The 24,225-nt window shown below is 48.9% G+C and overlaps 1 protein-coding gene and 1 long non-coding RNA gene across 2 annotated transcripts in view; one reads left to right on the top strand and one right to left on the bottom strand.

Moving 5' to 3' along the window:
- Positions 1 to 2,721: 2,721 nt before the first annotated feature.
- Positions 2,722 to 24,225, top strand: part of LOC101152072 (uncharacterized) — a 36,575-nt gene continuing 15,071 nt past the window's right edge. The window contains exons 1-4 of the long non-coding RNA XR_010130265.1: positions 2,722 to 3,096; positions 6,717 to 6,762; positions 7,926 to 7,979; positions 8,775 to 8,830. This is a non-coding gene — a long non-coding RNA (uncharacterized lncRNA). The remainder of the gene's footprint in view (positions 3,097 to 6,716; positions 6,763 to 7,925; positions 7,980 to 8,774; positions 8,831 to 24,225) is intronic.
- Positions 11,804 to 17,481, bottom strand: LOC109025440 (putative spermatogenesis-associated protein 31C2). The gene is made up of 4 exons (XM_031014915.3): positions 17,263 to 17,481; positions 16,095 to 16,188; positions 15,467 to 15,527; positions 11,804 to 15,211 (listed from the first exon to the last, which is right to left on the bottom strand). Exons 1-4 carry the CDS (start codon positions 17,449 to 17,451, stop codon positions 11,920 to 11,922), a joined length of 3,636 nt encoding a protein of 1,211 aa, XP_030870775.3. The 5' UTR covers positions 17,452 to 17,481; the 3' UTR covers positions 11,804 to 11,919.

Genomic DNA, 24,225 nt, shown 5'->3' with positions numbered 1-24,225 from the left:
TGCAACCTCTGCCTCCCAGGTTCAAGTGATTCTTGTGCCTCAGCCTCCTGAGTAGCTGGCATTACAGGTGTGTACCACCATGCCTGGCTAATTTTTGTATTTTTAGTAGAGATGGGGTTTCACCATGTTGGCCAGGCTGGTCTCGAGCTCCTAATCTCAAGTAATCAGCCTGTCTTGGCCTCCCAAAGTGTGAGATTATGGGCATGAGCCGCCATGCCCGGCCTAAGATGTGTGCTTTTTATTTCACGTTTTTAATATGCTTTTGTGCCCTATGTTCTTAATACACTCTGAAACACTGTCAGTCTTCATCTCACACCTAGAGTTGCTCTGTTTTCCCAGGCTCCTCGTTTTTTCCCTCAAAGCTACTCCTTTTCCTTTGCTATCTATCATTTATACAATGTCCAGAGTGAAATTTTAAAAATGCAATTCGGATAATATCATGCCCCTGCTTAAAAGCCTGGGAATGATTTCCTTTGCATTTAGGGTTCTTAAAAAAATCTTTAGAGTAGCTGACGAGGCCCAGCCAATGTCTACGCCCTTTCTTTGGCATCCTCCTTTGTTTTGTGATTTAGTCCCACTGACCTCCTTCAAATTCTTTCCAAACAATTCCTGTCAGGCCATTCACTCTCTGGTCTGTTTGGGCCACTGCTCCTCACTCACCGTACCTGCCCCATTTGTCTTTATTCTTCATGTTGGAGCTAAAGTATAACTTTCTTAGATGACTTTCTCCATGGAACCTACTATTATAATTCACTGTCCTTGTTGAACTCCACATAACACCCTGTTTTTCCTACTGCACATTGTGATTATATGTATATTTGTGATTACTAATTTGTTTCTTTCTCCTTCCTTACCACAAATCTTAAGACAAAAATTAGCCTTTTAAGGCCAGGCATAATGGTTCATGCCCGTAATCCCAGCACTTTGGGAGGCTGAGGCGTGCCGATTATGAGGCCAGGAGATCGAGACCATCCTGGCTAACGCGGTGAAACCCCGTCTCTACTCAAAATACAAAAACATTGGCCGGGTGTGGTGGCAGGCGCCTGTAGTCCCAGCTACTCAAGAGGCCGAGGCAGGAAAATGGCGTGAACCCAGGAGGCAGAGCTTCCAGTGAGTCGAGACCGTGCCACTGCACTCCAACCTGGGCGACAGAGCGAGACTCCGTCTAAAAAAAATTAAATGAAATGAAAATTTTTTAAAAATGAAGAAACAACCCAGAGAATGGAAGCAAGTATTTGCAAACTATGCATCAGACAACGGGTTCATCCACAAAATATGTAAAGAATTCAAACTACTCAAAAGAAAAAATACAAACGATCTTATTAAAAAAATCTAGCCAAAACCTTTGTCCCCCACCATTACTTCCCTACACCTTCTTTTCCCGACCACCTTTGACCCCCTCCCTCTGGCCACCCTTTTTCTTCCTCCATCTGCCCCCAAACTTCTTCACCATTTTTCTCCACCATCATTTCACAAAGCCTTCTCTACTCTCCTGCTCAACACCCTTTTCCCCATCCACCTACCTAAACCCTTTCCCCACTGTTTCTTCCCACCGTCTTTTCCCCTTATCCCTGGCCACCCTCTTTTTACCCCTCCCGCATCACTCTTTTGCTCCTTCATCTAAGCAAAAACATTTTCCCCCGCCTTTTCCCAAAACCGTCTCCCCACTCCTGCTGCTCACCACCGTCTTTTCCCCCTTCATCCACCCAAAAACTGTGTTCTTCATCATCTTTCCCCCCCCGTTCGTCCTTGCCATTTCTCTGTCCCTTCTCCATCTACCCAAAAACACTTCCCCCATCTTTTCACAAAGCCTTCTCCCCACTGCTGCTCATCTCCCTCTTTTCCCCCCTCCATCCACCCCCCAAAACTTTCCCCACCATCTTTTCAAAGTCTCCCCCCTTTACCACTCGTGCTCTTCTTTCCCCAATCCTGCTTGCCATCCTCTTTTTTGTCCTGTATCTACCCCAAACTATTTTCCCGTCGTTTTCCCAACCCTCTAATCCCTGCTCCCTCTCCCCACCCTCTTTCCTCCTCCTCGTCACTCTCTCCCCCCTCCATCTATCGAAACACTTTTTACCCACCGGCTTTCTGCAAAACCTTCCCTCCCTCCCGCTCCCCACCCTGTTTTTCCGCCTCCATGTACCCAAAAACTTTTTTCCCCACCATCTTTTTGCCGCCATCTTTTTGCAACGCCTTCTCCTGCTAAGCTATCCTTTTTTTCCCTTTGGCATTAACTACCCTCTTTACCCACCTCCAACTATCCCAAAACTGTTTTCCTTCTTCTACCTCTCCAGCCGCGCCATCTCCATCGCTGCCAACAACCGCAGCGAGGCAAGCCACGCTCCCGCGTCTCCAGCCTCCAGCATACGGCCAGTGACTCCCGATTCCTAGTCCTCTACGCCGGGATGCGACTACCTCGACAGGTCAGTACAGGAACCTGAAAACACCAGATTTCTTTTCAGCATCATTTATATACTGCGGTTATGCCCACGGAGGATCCTGGACTGCATGTTTTGATTGGATGAGAAAAAAAACCTCCAGGCTTACTCTGATTGGACTCCATGATCATGTTCTGATTGGATGAGAGCAAGTCTTAACAACCAATCACAGCATGAAAATAAAGTCCAATCAAAGTAGGCCTAGAGGTTTTTCTCTCGTCCAATCAGAACATGTAGTCCAGGAACCGCTTTTGCATAACCTCAGTAGATAAAGCATGCTGAGGTCACGTCAGCTTATTTCAAGCTTTTCTGTGTCGAGCTGAGGAACTGCTCCGTGCCCGGCTTACAGAACTGGAAGGGGTCGCCACCTTCCGCCTGATGGAGGCTGGAGAATGGATGGAACCTGGATCCCTGGAACCTGGGACACTACCTCGCTGCGGTTGGTGGTGGCCACAGACCAGTAGGAGGGCGGTTGGCAGCGGGAGCTTCTTCTGCTGGGCTGGAGGACTAGGAGAAGGAAGAGGGACCGCCACATGCTGGAGGCTGGAGCCTGTGCCACCGTGGCTCACCTCGCTGTGGTTGGTGGCAGCTCGCCTTGCTGTGGTTGGTGGTGACGTCGGAGACTGCAGCTCGGCCACAGTGGTAGAAATGTGTTGGGGTAGGTGAGTGTTCCGGGGCTGCCGTGTACGTCTCTGGGGGCAAGGGTTGGGTGTCCTATTGGGGCTCACTGCTAGAGGCTACACTGCCTGTGGTAGTGGTCTGGTTGGGGGCACTCTCCGGGGTTGCATTGCTGGTGGTGGGGCAGGTTGGCTGGCTATCTGGGGCTATGCTGCCCGCGGTGGCAGGAGTGGTGGGGGGAGGCAGGTTGTGTACACTAACGTGTACTGCTGGTGGCTGGGGAAGGGTTAGGGGCGCTATCTTCTGCTGCACTTCCCGCGGCAGGGGGTGGGTTGGGTGGAGTTACCCAGGGCTACAATGCTGGCAGTGGGGGGTGGTTTAGGGGCGTTGTTGGGTGCTGCACTGCCTGTGACTGGGGGGTGCGCCATCAGGAGCTGAACTGCTGTGGTGGAGTTGGGGGAGGCGGGTTTGGGATGCTATCCACTGCAGCAACACCTGTGGCTGGGTCAGATTGTGGGCACTCTCGGATGGTACACTCCCTGCGGTGTGGGGGGAGTGCTTTGGGGGGGAGTATTGGGGTTACATTGCCTGAAACTGTAGGGTGTGTTGGATGTGTTATCTGGGGGCTACACTGCTAGTGCCAGGGGGCAGATTAGGGGTGCTACGGCGGCTATACTGCCAGCGGTGTTGGCGAGCTGAGGAGGTGGCAAAGGCAGCGACAGCAATGGCCTCCTTCTTCCTTCTGGTGGCTTCCAAGTAAGGGATCGTTGTCCTCTTGCCCGACTCCAGACTAGAAGGAGATCTCCTGCTTGAGCTAGATTGCACGGCAGGGCCCCCACACCCACTGTGGTTTCCCGTCCCGCCCTCATGCTCTGTGTTGCAGAGACCACCTGGGACTACTGGGCAGGGAGTAGTAGGCACCACGGGGGAAGTGGGGGACAGGGCACTGTGGGTGGAGGCGTCAGGAATGGGAACCAGCCCTTGGGTGGGGAGGGCTGGCTGGGTCTGAGTTTCTCCTACTCAGGCTCCCCGAGGAAGGCAGCCCTGGTGGGCCCAGTAATTCCTGGCCGGCTGGACCTGGCCAGGGCCTGGTTTCAGTGAAGGCACTCACTCCCACCCCAGGCCCCAGTTCCTGGCCAGCTCTTGCCAGAAGGAGAGGCTGGACTTTGGAAGGTGGGTGTGAGTGCCTTCAATGAAACTGATCCCTGCCACCCAGTCACCAGTGTGACAAGGTGAGGCTCTAACGGTTCCACTCCCTGAATCCTGTTTTGGGCTTTTCGGGCTTTGCCTGCCCAGCTGCTCCAAGCCAGGCTGAAGGAGGAGAAGGAGGAGTTGCCTGTGGTACCGTTTAGCCTGCAGATGACGTGGTTCTGCAGCTTGCCTCATGTGGTTGGTGGTGGTGATGGAGACTGCAGCTGGATCAGAGCGGTAGGAGGACACCCACGGGGGCCAGGTGGTAGGAACCTGGTAGGGTGGGCTGGTACATTGAGGGCGACGGTGGTTGTATTGGCATCGGCGCTAGTGGTAGCAGTAGGAAGTCTGGGGGCCGGGAAGGGGGAGTAGGAGCACTGCAGGGCCCATCCCGTTCTGGGGTGGGGAGGAACCTGTGGGTGCTGTAACGAAGGCCTGGGTGGCAGTGGTGGTGGTACACCTAGGGTCTTACTCTACTTGATTGTAGTTTGTCTGTGGTTCACATCACTTTTTTTTTTTTTTTTTTTTTTGAGACAGTCTCGCTCTGTTGCCTAGGCTAGAGTACAGTGGCACGATCTCGGCTCACTGCCACCTCCGCCTCCTGGGTTCAAGTGATTCTCCTGCCTCAGCCTCTTGAGTAGCTGGGACTACAGGTGCCCACCACCACACCTGGCTAATTTTTGTATTTTTATTAGAGATGGGATTTCACCATATTTGCCAGGCTGGTCTCAATCTCCTGACCTTGTTATCCACCCGCCTCAGCTGGGATACAGGGGTGAGCCTCCATGCCCAGCCTATACCACTTTTAAAGTTTCTTTGCATCATCTTAACTCTTTCCACCCATAATCACAAGTGAATGACAACCAAACACTTAATGACATATAGATATTTATTATTTAATAGAATCCAAAATAAGTGCATTTTATGAATTAAATAAATAAAACACTGAAAGGTTCATTTCCATTTTTCTGTTAAAAGCTTTGTGCTTGGCCAGGTGTGGTGGCTCATGCTTGTAATCCCAGCATTTTGGGAGGCCAAGGCAGGCAGATCACCTGAGGTCAGGAGTTTGAGACCAGCCTGGCCCACATGATGAAGCCCTGTCTCTACTAAAACTACAGAAATTAGCCAGGAGTGGTGGCAGGCACATGTAATCCCACACACAGCAACCCCATTACTATACTAGGGGTATACCTCAAGGAAAATAACTCATTGTAACAAAAAGATGCATCCACATGTATGTTTATTGCAGCACTATTCATAATAGCAAAGACATGGAGTCAATCCCGGTGCACCAAAGATAGGTTGAAAATCCAAGGTAGATTGGAAAATTCCATATATATACCATGGAATACTGTGCAGCCATGAAAAGAACAAAATCATTTCCTTGGCAGCAACATGGATACAACTGGAATCCACTATCCTAAGCAAACTAATGCAGAAAGAGAAACCAAGTATCTCGTTTTCACTCATATGTGGGAGCTACACATTAGGTGCACACTGGCATAAACATAGGAACAATAGACACTGGGAAATAAGAACGGGGAGGGACAGAGTGGGCCAGGGTTGAAAAACTACTTCTTGGGTCCTATGCTCACTACCTGTGTGATGGGTTCAATTGTACTCCAAACCTCAGCATCCCTCGATATACCTTTGGAAGAAACTTACACAGGTACCACTTTAATTTAGAATACAAACTAGAAAAAAAAGAAAAATTTACTATAAAAAATTTTCTGTAAGTAAATATAAATTTCTTTTTAAGAAAAAAATTACTGAAGTAAAAAAATGGATTGAACTTTTACAAAGGACAGAGTTTTGCTAAGAATTTCAAAGCAATGCATTCATTGCAAAATATGACTTTAATTGTTTAACTTTTCTTTTCTTCTTTTTTTTGAGATGGAGTCTCGCTCTGTCACTAGGCTGGAGTGCAGTGGCACGAGCTCAGCTCACTGCAACCTCCGCCTCCTGGGTTCAAGCAATTTTCCTGCCTCAGCCTCCCAAGTGGCTGGGACTACAGACATGCACCACCACACCCAGCTAATTTTTGTATTTTTAGTAGAGTCGAGGTTTCACCATGTTGGCCAGGATGGTCTTGATCTCTTGACTTCATGATCTGCCCGCTTTGGCCTCCCAAAGTGCTAGGATTACAGGCATGAGCCACCGTGCCCGGCCATTATTTAACCTTTGTACTAATAAAACACCACCTTTCTAAAATTATGTATATCCAATAGACCAATATTATCTATTTTTGTCAGATTACTCTAAACAGCATTGCACAGATACATCCTCTATTATCTAAACTTAAAATAAGTAGGAATTTTACTTTATTTATGTGATTACTTTTCTTTTTAAGCAAACTTCATGTTACGTCTAGTCCCTAAAAATACTAAAGGCCACATTTTGTAAGTGATATGTTATTCTCATGATGTCTCTTGTTTAACTTAAACATTATTATTTTTTTACATATTTTAGATGGAGCCGGACTGTGTAGAACAAATAATTACAGAAACAAAGAAAAGTATGTTTCCAAAATTTATTAATTAAATTTAGGTTTATTTTAGTAATAAAGTGTAAATAGCAAATGGCATTCCTTTTCATTATTGGGTTAGTAGATACTACGTTCAGTATCTTTTCCTTACACACATCTAGTGAAAGATGTGAAAACAAAAACTTTCACAGTGAAGAGTATACTCATGTACCATTAATTCCTCATGTCCGATAGCTTAAAAAATTCCCAAGAAGTGTATCCATCTCTTTTTTACTGGCTCTACAATTTCTTCACTTTTGCCATCCTCATGGAACTGTCAGCCAGCACGTTGAAAGGATTCTCTGAAAACAAAGTCATCATCAAGTTCTCTGGGTTTTGGTAGAGACTGAAGGCCAACAGACCTCAGACTCATTTAGAAATACTTAGTTGAGGAAAAACCCTTCATAAGCAGTCGCTTGACAGGTGACATTTTAAATCTCCTGTCATTTACTGTGCCATTGGCTTACATCTGTTCTCAGGAAAAGTTCCAAAATTTTCACCATGAAATAAAAACACCTGTGTCAATGTAATTCTTGTCAGGTTACTCAGCCTTATGTCTCGCCGCTTACCGCACTCTGCCCTTTGCTCTAGCACCAAAGTGGGCGGAGTAGAACTCTGTAGGGCTCTTCCTCACCTCAGGCTCTTTGCCTTCGCCTGGTCTCTCTATCTGGCAAGCTTTTCCTTGTCCTTCAGGTATCAACCCATTTATCTCCTCCACAAAGCCCATGATATTGACACAAAAGTGGGATAGATGTCCCTTCTGTGTGTTCCAGTAGTGCCCTGCTTTATACCTGTCATAGTGTCTATGACTCTATACGGACATTGCCTGCCTGTCTGTTGTTTTAGGTTGTAGCATATGACTGTTGAGAGGTAGACCATGCCATCTTCATATTGTAATTCCAGTACTGATTCTAGTGCCTTAGCACGTGGGTGTTGAGTACATGAATAAAGAATGGAAAAGCTGATATTTAACCACAATTAGAATTAATGCCATGCGTTAATTATTTAATAGTGATTTTGTATTGTAATTGTACGTACATATTTCTCATTCTTTTTAACTCTGATAACGTTCTCAACTCTTTAGATTTTAAACTCACACTTAGTTAACTGAAATGTTTTGGGTAAAGAACATAATCCTTTCTTTTTCTTTCCAGCTTTTGCTGTGTTGGGCACTTGCTCCCATCTGCTTTCTTCTCTAGAATCCACTGGTAAGCCACATCTAATAAAGAGAATATTTAACCATAAAATCTTAAGGAAAAGTTGTGTGATTTAAAAGATCATAAAACTTTATTACTGGACTATTTACATGAAATTTTAATTGCTTCTCATTACTAAAGTAGAATATTTTCATATCATATGTATGATGAAAATTTATTATGGTATTTTAAATGATGTTTTTTAGCCCCCTTAAGTTTTAAGTGGATCTTGCAAACGAACACCAGTATTATGGAGTTTGACTTACTCAAATTGCCCAAATGTCAGCTGTTTAAACAGCCAAACAATCAAATCATCCTTGATACTCTAGTAAAGGTCATCGAAGGCTTCTTTGCATTTTACAGGTTTTATTACTATATATAGTAGGAGACTTAAGGAGTACCTGCCAGGTTTGTCCATGCTAATGTTATGAATTTCTTTTTGTAGTTCAACCGTATTTTGTGTGGAGATACTTTGAGGCTCTGTAAATATCTGGTTACTCCTAAAAACCCACTAGATTTAGTATTTCATTGATGTCTTGTCTTTGAACAAGTATTACTGTGATGGTTGCCAGATGATTATTTTCGTATTCTCTTGTTTGTTCTACATGGAGAAATAAAACCAATAAATAAAGGAGAAGGGAAAGCTCATGATTCTGGTGCTCCAATTCTCCAAGATTAGGCCAGTGGTAGACATTTCTTTATGTCTGACTTTATGTCTTTTTGATTTGTCTCTGTTACTCTTGTCAGCACTTTTTTACTTTCTGGCACAAGATGTTCCAAACTAATCTTGTATTTTCTCTGTTCCAGCCCTAGAATGAGTAATTTTTCTTAGAAGCAGAGTTGGAACCACTGAAGAAGCACAGGTGAGCCCTCCCCAGGACACACTCGCTAGTCCCCAACAGAAGAACTGTTGCTGCATCCACTGAGGTACCAAGAAATTAGCAAAGGGCCTTCTGGCTGTCTGGGGACAGTCCTCATGTGGTCCCTGGCTCAGCCTCAAGGGTTCTGGATTAATTTGTCTGCAGCCTCTGTGCTGTGTCTCTAGATCGGGGCTCTGTGGGAAGGGCCCTGGGAGACCCAGCAGCACAGGGTGTCTCGTCTGCCAAATGTCCCTCCCTTCTCCCACTCTGACACTCAGGAATAGGGTAGATGGCATGTCCAGGCAGTGCCAGGCCACCTCATTGTCTCCTTTGAGATGGGCCCAGAGGGCCTTGGGGGGCGAGTGTGAAGCTGGGTACCTGGAGCCTGAGGCTGACTGTCCCTTCCTGTGTCTTGGAGGAGAGGCCTTGGGGCCCAAGAAACCCCCCAGGGCCTGATCTCTGGGCACACATGCAGGGAGGGAGGGTCTGTGGGCTGATTGGGGCATTATAATGAGACGTTGAGCACCGCTGCACAGGGGCCTCGTCAGTGGATCATGGTCAGAGATGACCTAGCCATCAGGACCTGGTCAGTTGGGGCCAGATCAGCAGGGACCTGGCTAGGGGGTGGCCTCCTCAGTGAAGGCCTCACCAGTGGGGATCTGGTGACCTAGTCATTGGAAGCCTAGTCAGTGGGGACCTGGTCAGTGGTGGCCTTATTAGTGGGGTCTGATCGGTTGGAACACAAATAATAATAAACTGGTCGGTGGGGTCTATTCAGTATATTAGGGGTCTGGTCAGTGTGGGGCCTTCAGTGGGGCCTACTCACTAGGGTCATAGTCAGAAGTATCTGGTCACCTTGGGCCTGCTTAATAGGGGCCTGGTCAGTGGCAGCCTGTTCCCCGGAGGCTTAGTCAGTAGGACCTCATCTGTGGGGCCAGGCAATGGGGTCATGATCGGTGGAACCTGATCAATGAGGCCTTGTCAGTAAGGACCTGGTCAGTGAGGCCCTGGTGGGTAAGGTCCTGGTCAGTCAGTAGGGTCCTGGTCACTGTGGGCCTGGCAGCAGGGCCTGGTTAGTGGGGCATGGTCATGGGGTTCTAATCAGTGAGGGTGTGGTCAGGGAGGACCTGATGTGTGGGATCTGGTCAGCAGGGACCTGGTGCGGGGGCTGCTGAGCACTGCTGGGAGATGCCAGGTGTGTAATGCACGTTATCAAAGGCCCTATGGACAGCTCGGATGGGCCAGTGGTGCCCAAAAGCCCAGTCAAAAGTGGACAAAGCAGGTGTTTGGATGGACCTGGGAGATCTTGCTCAGAGATTTTGACAGGACAAAGGCAAAGGAAGGACCAGAGTGGCCGGTGAGATGGTCACAGTCTATGGGCTGCACGGGATGGAGGAAGCCAGGGAACAGGCAGGGTGGGCAGCTGGGGTGCAGGGAGAGGCAGGTACATGCTGGGAGGTCAGATCCTGTCAGTACTGTGGGGGCGTCAGGTGGGGTGGGCTCCAGTTGCACCCTCAGTGCACTGGGCAGGTCTCAGCCCAGGCTCCCTGCACCCTGGCCGAGTGATGCGGTCACTCCCTGGGGGACTTCCGTTGGGCCCCAGCCACCCACCCTGGGCAGTGCTGTGCCATCTCAGGACTGGACTTTCTCAGGTCCTGCAGAGGGCACAGCCTCCAGCCCAGGAGGGGCAGCCCCATTGTGCAGCCCGAGCTCTCCATGGGCCTGGAGCATCCCCTGCCAGCCCTGGGCTCCCTCTTCTTCCAGGTCCCGCGTTTCCAGTGTCAGCCAGCAGGGAGGCCCCGTCCTCCCTTCCCTATGTGTCTCCTGGGCAGAAACTTGCGGCGGATTGGGGCAGGGATGGTGCTTCCCTCAGGCCCATTTAGGGAGGGGACTGACTCCCAGCCTGGCACAGGTCCTCAGCTCTGCCTTGGTTGCCTTAGAGTGAGAAGGATCATTCCTGAGGGTAAAGGTAAGAGACTGTCCGTGCTGTGTGGGAGGCTGGTCTAGAGATGGAGGACTTAACAGTTCCTCCCAGTCTGTCAGGCCTGGGCAGCACCATCCTGTCTCAGGACTCAGAAAGTCCAGTCCTGCGATGGGACGGTGCTGCCCAGGGTGGGTGGCCGGGGCCTGACAGCAGTCCTCCAGGGAGTGACCACATCACCCAGGTGGGGTCCAGAGAGCCTGGCCTGAGACCTGCCCAGTGCACTGAGGGTGTACCTGGAGCCCACTCCACCTGATACCCCCACAGCCCTTGCAGGCTCTGACTTCCTAGCAGGGTCATTCACTCATCTGGGGCAGGGGAGTTCGCCGCCCTCAGCAGCCTCCATGAAGGCCGTCCCCCCAGCCCCCCGCCCCCCACCTACACATGCACAGAGCTGGAAGGTCTATCCCCACCACCACTCCAGAGTGCGAGAAAGGGAGAGGCAGTGGGATGGGGACTCTGTGCTTCGCACGTTGGCTGAGCAAAGAGGGCCCATCTCCATCCCAGCCTTTGTCAGGGAGAGAAGGGGCTTCCCAGGGCAGACATTATCTATTCTTCACCAGGATACCCAGGGTCAAGACTTCTCCCACTTCTGAACTCAGGGTCCAGCACTCTCCCACCCAAACTTCCACTATTGTGTGACACATGAAGTTATTCGGCTGTGGCACTTCCTGGAGCCTGCATGGAGATGTTCAGCCCTGTGACATCTCTGCAAACCTTCTCCCTATAGTTGCATAAAGTTTGAGGTGGACAGTAAGTAGTGGAAAGATGGGTTGAACCTTATTTCAGAGTGGGATCTTCATAGGTTTTTCTCATCTTGTTTTTAGAATTTTTTGTTGTTTGTGTAAAGATGGTATTACGGAAACATAAGGTTCAGTGAAGGAACTCAGGATGAAGGTGGGCTTACAGCACCGCTGTCAGCCTCCCTCCATGTCCTGTCGCTTCTAGAAACCAAGCCCACACCAAGCACAGCACAAATAAAAGCCATGACCCTCTTATGAATAAAAAACCATATATATTGTGGAATATTAAATGTTCTGCGTGTACTAACATGAGAGAAAATACTTTTTCTCTACGTAGAGTGAATTTTTTCTTGGGGACTTGTTTTTCTCTAGGGAAGGCTAAAAAGGAATTTGTGACTGACCAAATTAGATACCTCCCTGAAAAAGACAGTGCCTTGGGCAGTGGTGATGGTGGCTGGAGGCACCGGGTGTCTTCGGCCGGTGCTGAGGGGGACTGACTGGGATACAGCTTTCTTGGGGAGCAAGAGTTGGGGATGTCGCAGGCCCCATTGTTCATTGTTGCACCGGACACTTTTCAAGGGCTGCTGATCTCTGATTTGTCTGTCTCTGTTGGGACGACTCTGGTTCTTGAGAGTGGCTTGTTGACTGCTGGCTGCATAGCTCAGCATTCTGCTGTGTTCTGAGTAGAACGGGTGTCTGTGGTTGCAGGGAAACCCACAGACTGGGGCTTGAAACTGCTGTCTTTGCTGATTTACCTTCGAGGCATGGCGCGCATGGCAAAGTGACATTTTTTCCTCCAGTATCTGTCCAACTGCTGTCGTGAGCCTCTCAGCTTCAGCACTGCTGCCGTACACGCATGATCTGTTTTTTACTGTTTTTTGGCTCTCAGCAGTGACTGGTGCTGGCTTCCCTTCTTTCTTTGAAAAAATCCTCTGAAAAAATTGCTTGATGTTTTCTCCAAAGTGGCTTATTGAAGGAGGCTGTTTCTTTGATGGCGGTAGCTGGACGCCTTCATTCTGACGGGTGTCTTCTGTTTTCCTGCCCGGGGTAAGTTGAGGATTCCTCAATCCTTGATACATTTCTTCATGTTTTTCTAAATTGGGCTTCCTAGAGTTCTCCCTCTTGTGAGTAGGGGGAAACATTGGACTTTGGCTCTTGCATGAGCTTTGACAGTTTGGGTTCCTGGGCTCCTTGTGCCCCACGTTACTCCTTCTGGCTGACATGAGGTCACATAGCTCCTGGGAAGCCTGCATGTTCCCAGTAGGCATGCTCTGGAGATGGCCCTGGGGCACTTGAGAAGCCAAATTCTCTGAAGCATGGGACACAACAGATGCTTGCCCATCTGGAAGGAGCACAACAGAGGGAGAAACTTGAGGCTGGGTCTCTGACTTCGTGGCCATTCCAGGCTCAAATTCACTAACAGCTTCCTCCATGAGACACAGCTTTCTTGGGTCTTGAGAGACAGACATTCTAGGGAGTAGAGAGCTTTTGCTGGCGCCTGGAGCCTTGAAACCATGCACATCCTCACTTGTGGCTTGGAGGTTTGCTCTCATATAGGTTCCCAAGGGGACTGTGGGTTGTGGCACTGCCTCCCTGGTCTCTCCAGCCCTTGAAGATTGGGCTCCTAAGCTCCTGCTCTGCTGGGTGCTGCCTGTGAGGCTGTATGTGAGGGGCTTAGATGGCCACCTGCCCTCCTTTCCAGCTGTAGGAGCCTTCAAGGACCCATGATCATTCCAAGATGGGATCCCTCGCGGGGCCCTCTGGAACTGCTTACATGCAGGTGAGGAGGCCTGAAGCCTCTCTGGCATGTGAACAGATGGTTTGGTCAGCACCTGCTTTCTCAGACTTGCCATTGGTGGCTCTCCAAGGAACGTGGCCACCTCAACTTTTGAGCCAGCCCCAGATTCGCAGGTGTCTGAGGAGGGACCAGCAAGCTGTATAAGGGACAAGGATGAAACCTTTTCCAGTTGAAAGCACTGAATGGGCTTGAGGACCCTGAGGGGTAGACCCCACCTGTGTTTGGCCCAAAACCTCACAATATGGGCTCCCAGCACCTGCTGAGTACACGGCTCAAGGAAGGAAAGCACCTGGGCTGTGTTCACACAGGCTTTCCTACTTTTCGGGGCTGCTAGATTGCTGGTTTTCACGTGGGTGTTGGATACGGGAAAAGCCTGGTTGACAGCAAGCCAGGATCGACGCACACTCACGGGGATCAAGCCCTCGTTGGTCTGGCCCAACTTTCTGCCCAGGTGGGCTTTCAGGATGTTTTCTATATGATTCCTCTCTGTGCGTCTTAATAAATCACTTCCTGAGTCACTCCTCAAGGGCTTCCTCAGGTTCCTTTCCGACTCCTCAGAGGTCGCCCCCAGAACCTTTCCTGGGAAGCTTTCCTTGCCCCTGGATAGATTTTGTGGGGTCGCACCCAGAATTTGCCCCAGATGTGGGCATGGGTCCCTCTCTAGCTGGAACTTCACCGTCTCTGCCTCCTTGCTGCTTTCACCTGTGGACGTGGAGGACTGCCAGGGCCTGGGTTTGCCCTTGGCCTGACTTGTCCCCGGCAATTCATCCTGAAGCTGCATCAGATCCAGAGACTCTTGGATCCTTCCACGTTGCCCCATGTGTTGCTCCAGTTGTCTCCAGAGTTCAGGACTGACTGGAAAGTTCTCAGGCAGAATGGATGTCAGTCTTTCCTGGGGAAGGTTAGGAGTGGGGACACTAAAGATGTCCTGAGATTTTTGGACCCTAGAGGGTAAAGCCAACCCACCTTCTAGTTGTTTCCTCAACAAAGGCCTTTCAGGGTGCTGAGTTTCGGGTAGGGAGAGAGCTTGCACTTTATTCTGCGACGCAGGGCAAGCTACTCCAGTGTTCTTCATCGGGGATGGAAAAGCAGGAGATAGGACTGGGAAAGAGGATTGAAGATGGGCCTGAGCCTCGGCCTGAGCCATAGGTGTGGGCCGGAATTGGGGTGTGGATGAAATAAAGGGTTGGGACTCAGGCCCCAGATGGGACAGGGGCTGGGCCTGGAAAAGCAGTGGGGACATTGTAGTGTCCCTTTGGCGGGAAAGATGATCTTGCTGGACTGACGAGTTGAAGTCACACCAGGTTCTGGTAGTCTCCTGCGACCCGGAGAAGGCAGAAACTTGACTGTTTGAGCCGCCAAGGCCTGAGACGGCTGGAACAGAAGCCACCAAATCCTCACGTGGAGACAAGCTTTGAGGGACGGTGTCCAGTGGAAATGCCACTGAGTCACAGTTAGATGGAGTTATCAGAGTGGAGTCCTGCAGGGGAGGAGCAGGGAAGCCTTTCGGAGGAGGTGGAGAGCAGGCCAAAGGATCAGGGGTGTGTGGTGGGTGAGGGAAAAGTACAGGTGGCTCGGGTGAGGGGCGTTCTAGGAGAAGGGAAGGTTCTGGTGGCTGGGAGGCACTTAGGGAGGAGACTGAGGTGGTCATTGGGGCTGGTAGTGGGGTGGAGGCCAGATCCTGAGGATGCTTGGTTCGAGGATCCGGGGAAGCTAACGGGGAGACAATGGGAGCAGCGTCTTCCATAGGCTCATGAGAGGACCGGGAGGCTCCATCAGGTGTTCTTTTGCCCACCTCACCTGGGGGGTCTGGACCAGAGAGCTGACCAAAGTCACCTTTTGCAAGGTGTGGCCCCAGGAGGCTGCAGGAGACAGGAGGCACAAGCTGCAGCCAGGAGCAGATGGGTTCGGAGGGCAGAGTGGGCGCTTGGGCCACAGCCCCTCCACCATGCCACACCCTGACCACCCAATTCTCCTGCTACCCCTCGCCCCAGGGCTTTACTCCCATCCTCTGTCCCCCTGGTCTCCCCATCCCAGGTCAGCTCCAGGCTGCCTGTGGCCCTGGGGTCACGTCCCAGCCCTGGTAGGAAGGATGCAGGGAAGGGGAAGTGCCTCACCTCTGCAGTTGTGAAAGCAGGTCCCAAGTCTCTTCCAGACCTCTCGGGCACTCTCTACAAGCTGGAAATCAGGAGACCGGGTTAGGGCAGTGAGAGAGGGGCTTGGGATCTCACAGGAGGCTGAGTGTATGTTTCTTTAGGGAAGACCATGGGGAATTAGACCCTGGAACCCACCCATCTGTGTCCAAAGCCACATGGCCCCGACGGTAATAGCAAGGCATAGAGGACAGGGCTTTGTCATTCACAAAGGGCTTCCACACACAGACCCTCCACCCCCACGGTCCTCACAACTGCCCTGTGGGGAGAAAGGACTGGGGTGGTCTCAAAGAGGAATCAGCCTTAGCAGAGTTGAACAGCTGTTCCCAGGGAGGGGGAGGCCCCTCACCCCCCTCCGCATCCAGGCAGGCATTGGTCTCCCCAGGACACACACACTGCCCCCTGCTGGGTAACGCTCAGTCCCTGGCCCACCATGGCTTCATTCCGGCACGGAATCTGAGAAGGACCCAGGGTTCTGATTTCCTTCCTAGGAGCCCCTACCTCAGGTTTCTTCAACTGACTTCTTCAGAGTCAGTTCCCTCCCGGACAGATGAGATCAAATTAACTCTAGTGTGCCCTGGCAGAGTCTTACCTCTCAGACTGTGGTTTTTCATCCTGCCTCTGGGCCTCCCCCTCCGCCCTACTGGACACTGGGAGACAAGATGACGCTGGGAGACAAGATGACGCTGGGAGACAAGAAATGGCGAGGAGCTAGGACCAGCTCTCCCTCTCTGCCCCCAGCCCAGCCGCAGCACGCTGCACTCATGAACCGCATGGCTCTGTCTGTCTTGCTCAGGGAGCTCTGTGTGCTTCCTCCCACTCATGTTTAAATGGATGATAAACTGCTTTTCTTAGAAAAACAGGAAGAGGGGGTCGGGTGCGGTGGCTCACGCCTATAATCCAAGCACTTTGGGAGGCCGAGGCAGGTGGATCACCTGAGGTCAAGAGTTTGAGACCAGCCTGGCCATGGTGAAACCCCATCTCTACTAAAAATACAAAAATTAGCCAGGCGTGGTGGCGGGCGCCTGTAATCCCCAGCTACTCAGGACGCTAAGACAGGAGAATAGCTTGAACTCTGGAAGCAAAGGTGGCACTGAGCCGGTATCGTTCCATTTCACTGCAGCCTGCACAAAAAATAAAATAAATAAAAATAACACAAACACACACGCACACACACAGGGGTTTTCAATATGAGGTCCACCATGGACGCCATCAGTCCCTGTTCCTCTGCTCCAGGAACACCCAGGCTCAGGCCCGCAGGCACCACTGAGCTGTCAGGTAGCATTCTGCTTGCCAGGAGACCAGAGGAGATGCCAGGCCCCGGTGGGAGGCCCTCGGGGTCCCAGCACAGGCCCCATATCACCCGACACAGAAGAGGGTGGGTCCCGAGCCACCTGCCCCAGGAAGGGACTGATGAGCCAGAGCTCAGGGCCTGGCCTCGGACAGAGACCTCCCGTCTCATGACCAGAGACCTCCCCCGTCTCATGACCGGTCCTGGCCGCTGAGCCCACAGGTTTGATTTTGCCTTCATGCCTCCTGCGCTCCCCCACAGATGGACTGAGAGCTTGGGATGGAAATCCCAGTACACGATCTACCCCTACCAACCCCTGGCTGCCCTGCCTCTCCCTGGAAGCATGCTGTTCTGGTCTCTCCTGAGACTTCCCATCGCAGAAGTCTCCACTGGATTTGGAAAGGTGGAACTAATAATAAAAAGAAAGAAGAGAATCAAGCTCTGTGGGTCTGGACTGAGAGCTCCTTACCTTTCTCTTCCTAGGCGATGGTGAGGGTGGGTTGTCACAACGGAGGTAAGAGAAGTAGGGGAGTAATAGGAAGAAGAACCCCAGGGCAAACACCAAGGTGAGGAAGATATCCAACACCCATGGTGTGGAGCTGGGGGTGTTTAGTGATGAGGCACTAAGTAATTTTAGAGGAAAGGGAAGATTCTCCATGTGAATAGGCGCATTGCTTTCTAGCAACTGAGCTCTGGGCATCCTCGTGGAGACTAGGGACTGGGGCCCAGGCCTGCATCACAGAGCTGGGCCTTCACATCACAAAGGGCTCCTTTGTTGGGGAGGGGAGTAGGAGGGGGAGGCCGAAGCACAGCCCCTCCCCACCCTCCAAGCCGGGGATCCCTTCACCCTCCCGCTTTCCAGATCCCTCCTTCGCACTAAGTTTTGTCAGTGATAGAACTCAGCCAGTTTTCTATTTCTACCTGGAACACAGATATTACCTGGTTCCTTTTATCTGTTGGAGTCGGTGGCTTGAGGTTACCTATTTCATAGCCTTTCTCTGCCAGCAGCAGGTCCCCTCCCACTGTGGGAGTCTGCACGAAGGAGGGGACGCACTGCGTAGTGACAGAAAATACGGGTAAGAAAAGATGACTGTGCAGGGAGAGGACTGGGGTCACAGGCTCCTTGAGAAGCATCAAGCTTCTACTTTAGTAAAAAGCATTAAAGGTAAGTCACTGGAGAAACCAGGAATCCTAAACCGCTTTGCCTGCCTGCCAGCAGCCCTCATCTGCTGTGGGGTGCCGAGTCAGGGAGCAGCATTGAGACTTCAGAAGCCCATCGTGAAAATCCAGTGTTTTTATTGCCTCCTTGTCCGCATTTAAAACCAATCTATCCCCATCAAAATGGTGTTCAGGGCCTCCCATAGACCAGGAGGAATGCTCTGGCTGTTATGTCAACATTGTCCTTAGGCCTGTGAGGGTTGATCATCCCAACTGCGTCATTCTTGTCCTACCAAACTAAAGCAGAGATAAGAAGCGAGAAGCCAGTGGTTGGAGGGCAGGGGGGTGTGGGAGAGGGTGGTGGGAAAAGCGCTCAGGGACCAAAACATTGCTCCCAGGGTGTCATCCTTTGCGAGTCTCGCTGCTGGAACTGCTTGTTGAAATCTGAAACCAGTTTTATCTCTAGCTTCTGAGATAACTTGCTGCAACTCTAGGACTAATTTTTCCCATTGCCGTTGCTCAACAATCAGAGCTTGCCAGCTCTCCAGGAGCTTCCCAGTGTCAATGAACTTTCTCAAAGAACAATACGTAACATTGCGGAGCATACCAGAGACCACCTGTTCTGTGTGTATGCCCCAAATTGTGATTCTCTCTTCCCAAATGAAACATTAAATTTAGATATTTGGGTCTATATTTATATTTTGACTTTGACAGGCTCTATGTATTTTACATTGGTACCATTCCACATCGATTCCTCTGTTTGTTTAAATTTTTTTAAAAAAACTCAAACCCTTGGCTGGGCATGGTGGCTCATGCCTGTAATCCCAGCACTGTGGGAGGCTGAGGCAGGCGGATCACTTGAGGTCAGGAGTTTGAGAACAGCCTGGCCAACATGGTGAAACCCCATCTCTACTAAAAATACAAAAAATATCCAGGCGTGGTGGCAGGCGCCTGTAGTCCCAGCTACTAGGGAGGCTGAGGCGGCAGAATCGCTTGAACCCGGGAGGCTGAGGTTGCACTGAGCCAGTATCACGCCATTGCACTCCAGCCTGGGCAAAAAAGAGCGAGACTGTCTAAAAAACAAACAAACAAACAAACCCAAACCCTTTAAAACAATCCAAGAAATAGGCTAGTCACAGTGGCTCATGCCTGTAATCCCAGCACTTTGGGAGGCCGAGGTGGGCGGATCACAAGGTCAGGAGATCGAGACCATCCTGACTAACACGGTGAAACCCCGTCTCTACTAAAAGTACAAAAAAATTAGCCGGGCATGGCGGCGTGCACCTGTAGTCCCAGCTGGGGAGGCTGAGACAGGAGAATAGAGTGAACCCGGGAGGTGGAGCTTGCAGTGAGCTGAGATCGCGCCACTGCACTCCTGCCTGGGTGACAGAGAGAGACTCCGTCTCAAAAAAAAAAAAAAAAAAAAAAAAAATCCAAGAAATAAATTAGTAGCGTGATCTAAAAATGAGTCACTAATTCAAAATTGAATCTTCCTGAGATAATGCCTGCCAGGTGCTTAGAAGAGTGCCCAGGGTATATCAGGCACAAAGGGCTTACCAGCCATGGAGACTGTTAGGTTTCCAGATTATGAGGATGCCCATTGTAATTTTCACATTTGCTACAAGAGGTTGTCATGTGAACCTCACCTCGCCCCACGCAAACGTTGTTTAGCTATCAGCTAAGTGGACAATCACAACTCCGTTAATATGATATGAATGGAAACCTTTCCATTTTACTTACCATTTTGATTCTTCTGTCCAGTTTTTCTGTGTTAAACATATTATAAATATGAGCCTGTTTTCTAAATCTCAAAGCATATCTAAAATTCTCTTTTCTTTGAAGGGTATGAAATTCTAATCAGTTTTGGGAATTTGCTCATGTTGTCATTTATTTGACAAATACCTTCTCTGGAAAAGCCACTTTGTGTGGTTGTGATTTCTCTCTCTCTTTTCTAAATGTCTTTGATAAATTTAAGCATGTTTTTGTAGTCAGCCATATCAAATAGTAAGCAAGGAATGACTTAAACACACACACATACTTTATTCTCTCAATCACAGGTCAGCAAATTTTTTCCATGAAAGGCCAGATAATAAATATTTTAAGCTTTGCAAACCTCTATCACAACTACTCAACCTTGTTATTACAGTGGGAAAACAGCCCTAGACCAGTCCTGAATGAATGACCATGGCTGTGTTCCAATAAAACTTTATTTTGGACATTTATTACAGTCACTAAAACTTGAACTTCACATACTTTTCACATGTCACTAAATATTCTTGTTCTCCCCACCGTCCCGCCCCCCAGGCATTAAAAAATGTAAAAAAAAAACTTTCTAGCTTATAGGCTGCATAAAAGAGGTGGTGGACTGTAGTTTGCTGCCTTCTGCTGTAAACTGTCGATGATTATGACCAATAAATTATTACTAATCGTTTTAGTGCTGTCACTAACAGTAAGCAGATGCCCACACAGCTAGATGACTTAGAGACAGGGCCCCAGTGCTGAGGACATTTCCTCTCAACAAAGCCAGACAAATTGAAAAATAGAAATTTTGATTAAAAATCTATTTTCTTCAGTTCCAATGATCTCTGTTTGTGGCTAGCTCCTGTTTGATTTCTGATCAGTAGTCTGGGATGGGCTATCTTACATGAACTTCCTGATGATCAGGAGATCTTTTTCTCTTCTGTATTCCTCATATTGAAACTGCCTCCCGCACTCCCCCCACCCCCCCCACCCCTCCGCAATTTTGTAAAATCAGTTAAGAAAAAAGAACATAAAATCCAGCTAGGCTTGAAACAGCCATCTTTAGGTCGGCTTCCCCTTTGGCCCGCTTCTGGGTTGCCGTTTTGTGGATAAAGTCTGAGACGCTGTGAGGCCATTAGCTTTCTGTTCGAGCTGCTTCAGGTTCTGCTCAGCGACAGACACCAGCTGGTGTGGAGGGCCCAGGAGGAAGCTGGCTCAGGAAGGAATGCAGTTTCCACATCCTGATGATTTCATCCCCTCACCCCGACCAATTGACCATCCAAATTTCCCAGCCCCTCACCTCCACAAATCCCCTTAAAAACCTTTGCCCAGAACCCCTCAATGAAATGAATTTGAGGCTTGAGAACTACCCCCCTTTTCCTCACTGAGCACTAGTGATGATGAAACTGTTCTCTGCTGCAGCCCCTCTACAGCTGTGTTTGTCTGTTGCACAGCAGACATGTGACCTGGGCACCATCTCACACTCTGACCCATGAGGCAGCCTCTGTACAGACTCGCCTCCTGGGCCCCTCTGGAGCCCCGTTTCTCTGCCGTCTGATTGCCTCTGGCCTGGCCCAGGTCTCTGTCAGCTCCAGCCTGCACATGGCCTGTGCACGGCTGGTCTCCTGGCTGTTTGTCTTCTTTGCTTTCTATCTACCTGCCCTTCACTCAACTCCAAAGGGAGCATCTGACCAGGACTCCTCCAGGTGTAAGACCCCGCCCTGACTTCCCTGTGGGTTGGGGGTATCTATTTCCTCTTCCTCGAGGATACATCTTGCCATTAGGTGACTGTGTAACTAATTCACAGGCAAAAAATGTGAATTTTCTTTTTTTTGAGAAGGAGTCTTGCTCTGTCACCAAGGCTGGAGTACAGTGGTGTGATCTCGGCTCACTGCAACCTCCACCTCCCAGGTTCAAGCAATTCTCTGCCTCAGCCTCCCGAGTAGCTGAGATTGCAGGTGCCCACGACCACACAGAGCTAATTTTTTTTTTTTTGTATTTTTAGTAGACGTGGGGTTTCACCATCTTGGCCAGGCTGGTCTTGAACTCCTGACGTTGCGGTCCACCCACCTCAGCCTCCCAAAGTGCTGGGATTACAGGCGTGAGCCACCGTGCCCGGCCGAGAATGTGAATTCTTAATCCTCTTGTGCCTCAACTTCTTCTTCTGTAAAATGGGGCCATTTATGGGAGGATTGCCTGAGAGCATTTCCAGGTGCACTGAAGATGCATGAGAAATATTAGTTCCCTTCTCCTATTTCTACTTTTTAGTCTCATCCCTGAGGCCAAGAGTGAAGTTGAAGACACTTAATTCTCTGTGACGCATTCTTGAATAATGAAAAGCAAATATTGAAGTCTTTTATTCTCTAGCCTTAATAGCCTTGGTCTTTTTGACCACATTGAGACATCCTGGCTCCAGGTTCCTGTGCTTGAGGGCAGCTCTCTACCAAGGGTGCGCCTGATGTAGCCCCCACTGAAGACCCAGCATCTGGAGCTGAAGGTAGCACCTTGAATGCAGTTTGGTCAGAGCCTTGTCTAGTGGGATTATTTTTCCCCTAACGTAATCAAATTTTCTAATAAAACACTCAGCATTACACCTTAAGGAATGAGAGAGCTGTAGTTTCTCAGTTTGGTATATATATATATATATATATTATATATATATTCAAGCAATTCTCTGCCTTAGCCTCCCGAGTAGCTGAGATTACGGGCGCCTACCACCACACCGAACTAATTTTTTTGTGTGTTGCTTGAATTCAAGAATTGCTTGAAAAAATATATATGTATATAACATATAAATATATATTATATATAAATATATAAATATATTAAATATATATTATATATAAATATATAAATATATTAAATATATATTATATATAAATATATAAATATATTAAATATATATTTAATATATATTTATATAAAATATATTAAAATATATTATATATAATATATTTTATATATTTATATAAAATACATTTAAAAATATAAAAATTTTTTGCTCACTCTGGTTGCCCAGGCTGGAGTGCAGTGGTGTGATGTCAGCTCACTGCAGCAACCACCTCTCGAGCTCAGGTGATTGATTCTCTCACCTCAGCCTCCCGAGTAGCTGGGACAACAGGCACAAATCACCATTCTAGGCTAATTTTTTGTATTTTTAGTGAAGATGGAGCTTCGCCATGTTGCCCAGGCTGGTCTCGAACACCTGAGCTCAAGTGATTGGCCTGTCTCGGCCTCCCAAAGTGCTGAGATTACAGACATGAGCCACCACACCTGGCCCCCAGTTTGGCATATTTTAAAAGAAGGAAATGGGTAATGAAATCACTCTGAAAGAAAAGTGCCTGGAATAACTGTTTTGTACAAAATGTTAAAAATTTAATGAAAAAAGCTTTGTAGACAAATAGAGAGCTGGGAAGTGGCAGGAACTCTGATCATTATTTGAGCAAGCTCTTTGCTCCTGTGTCATGACTGACACCACAGCTTATCTTGATAGAGCTGAGATGACTGCGCTCATTACATGTGTTCATTCATGCCAAGAATCTTGTGATATTGCTACTAGCACCTTGAAATGAATTAAACTATAATTTTGATAATTTTTAATAAAATATATGACAACTTTATCAAACGGAATGGGAGTCTTCTTGTTATAATAAATGTTTCCTTTTTGGTTTGTAATTCTGAAGGAGATGTTTGTCTTCAAATTTGACCCCCAGGAGACAGGCAGCTGGTGCAGCATAATCTCTCCCATTCTCCCATTCCTGCTGAGGAGAGGCAGAAGTCTAGATTCAGGGTCATGAAGTAAGCTGTCAGCTATGATAGCTTTGGAGCTGTTAACCACTGCACCAAGGCTAACCCTTCCCTCTGAAAGATTTTCATCCTGGGCCCACGAACCTGCCCCTTCCTTGCAGATGTGTGACTGTCCCAGCTTGCTCATCTGTGGACATCAAGTCCTTCCCCAGCCTGTTGCTCTCACCACACCTATATCAAGACTGACCTGCTGCATATCTTCCCATCAGCTGGAAAATCACCACTGTGAGATCTAAGCTAAGAGTCCTCTTCTCACAAGAAGCAGCTTCCATATCACGAGAGTTGTACAGCATGGTCACACGTCAAGATGCTCAAGAACAGGGATCAAAATCCCCAGTGAGATGCCAACTTTTAGATAGGCTGGCCCAACCCAAAATGTCTGGCAGAACTTTCATCTTGTGTAACTTTGGGTCAAAAAAGAAATTCTGTGGCCAAAATTAAACTACATTTTTTTCTTATTGAAAGTACTGAGACTTTCTGCCAAGCACGTTGGCTCACGCCTGTAATCCCAGCACTTTGGGAGGCTGAGGCGAATGGATCACGAGGTCAGGAGTTCGAGACTAGCCTAGTCACCATGGTGAAACCCTGTGTCTACTAAAAAATTAGTCGGGCATGGTGGCGCATGCCTGTATCCCAGTTACTCGGGAGGCTGAGGCAGGAGAATTGCTTGAACCCGGGAGGCAGAGGTTGCAGTGAGCCAAGATCATGCCACTGCACTCCAGCCTGG

Source organism: Gorilla gorilla, chromosome 13 (genome assembly GCF_029281585.2).
Source record: "Gorilla gorilla gorilla isolate KB3781 chromosome 13, NHGRI_mGorGor1-v2.1_pri, whole genome shotgun sequence".
Taxonomy (NCBI): Eukaryota; Metazoa; Chordata; class Mammalia; order Primates; family Hominidae; genus Gorilla; species Gorilla gorilla.
This window is presented reverse-complemented; position numbering and strand designations above follow the sequence as displayed.

What these genes read in the sequence shown, in the direction of transcription:
- LOC109025440 (XM_031014915.3), bottom strand. Translation starts at nt 17,451, where the DNA reads ATGGAGAATCTTCCCTTTCCTCTAAAATTACTTAGTGCCTCATCACTA. An exon ending in CATCGCCTAGGAAGAGAAAG is followed by an intron (nt 16,189 to 17,262) that starts GTAAGGAGCTCT and finishes CTTGTCTCCCAG; the next exon opens with CGTCATCTTGTCTCCCAGCG. An exon ending in CTGCTTTCACAACTGCAGAG is followed by an intron (nt 15,212 to 15,466) that starts GTGAGGCACTTC and finishes TGTCTCCTGCAG; the next exon opens with CCTCCTGGGGCCACACCTTG.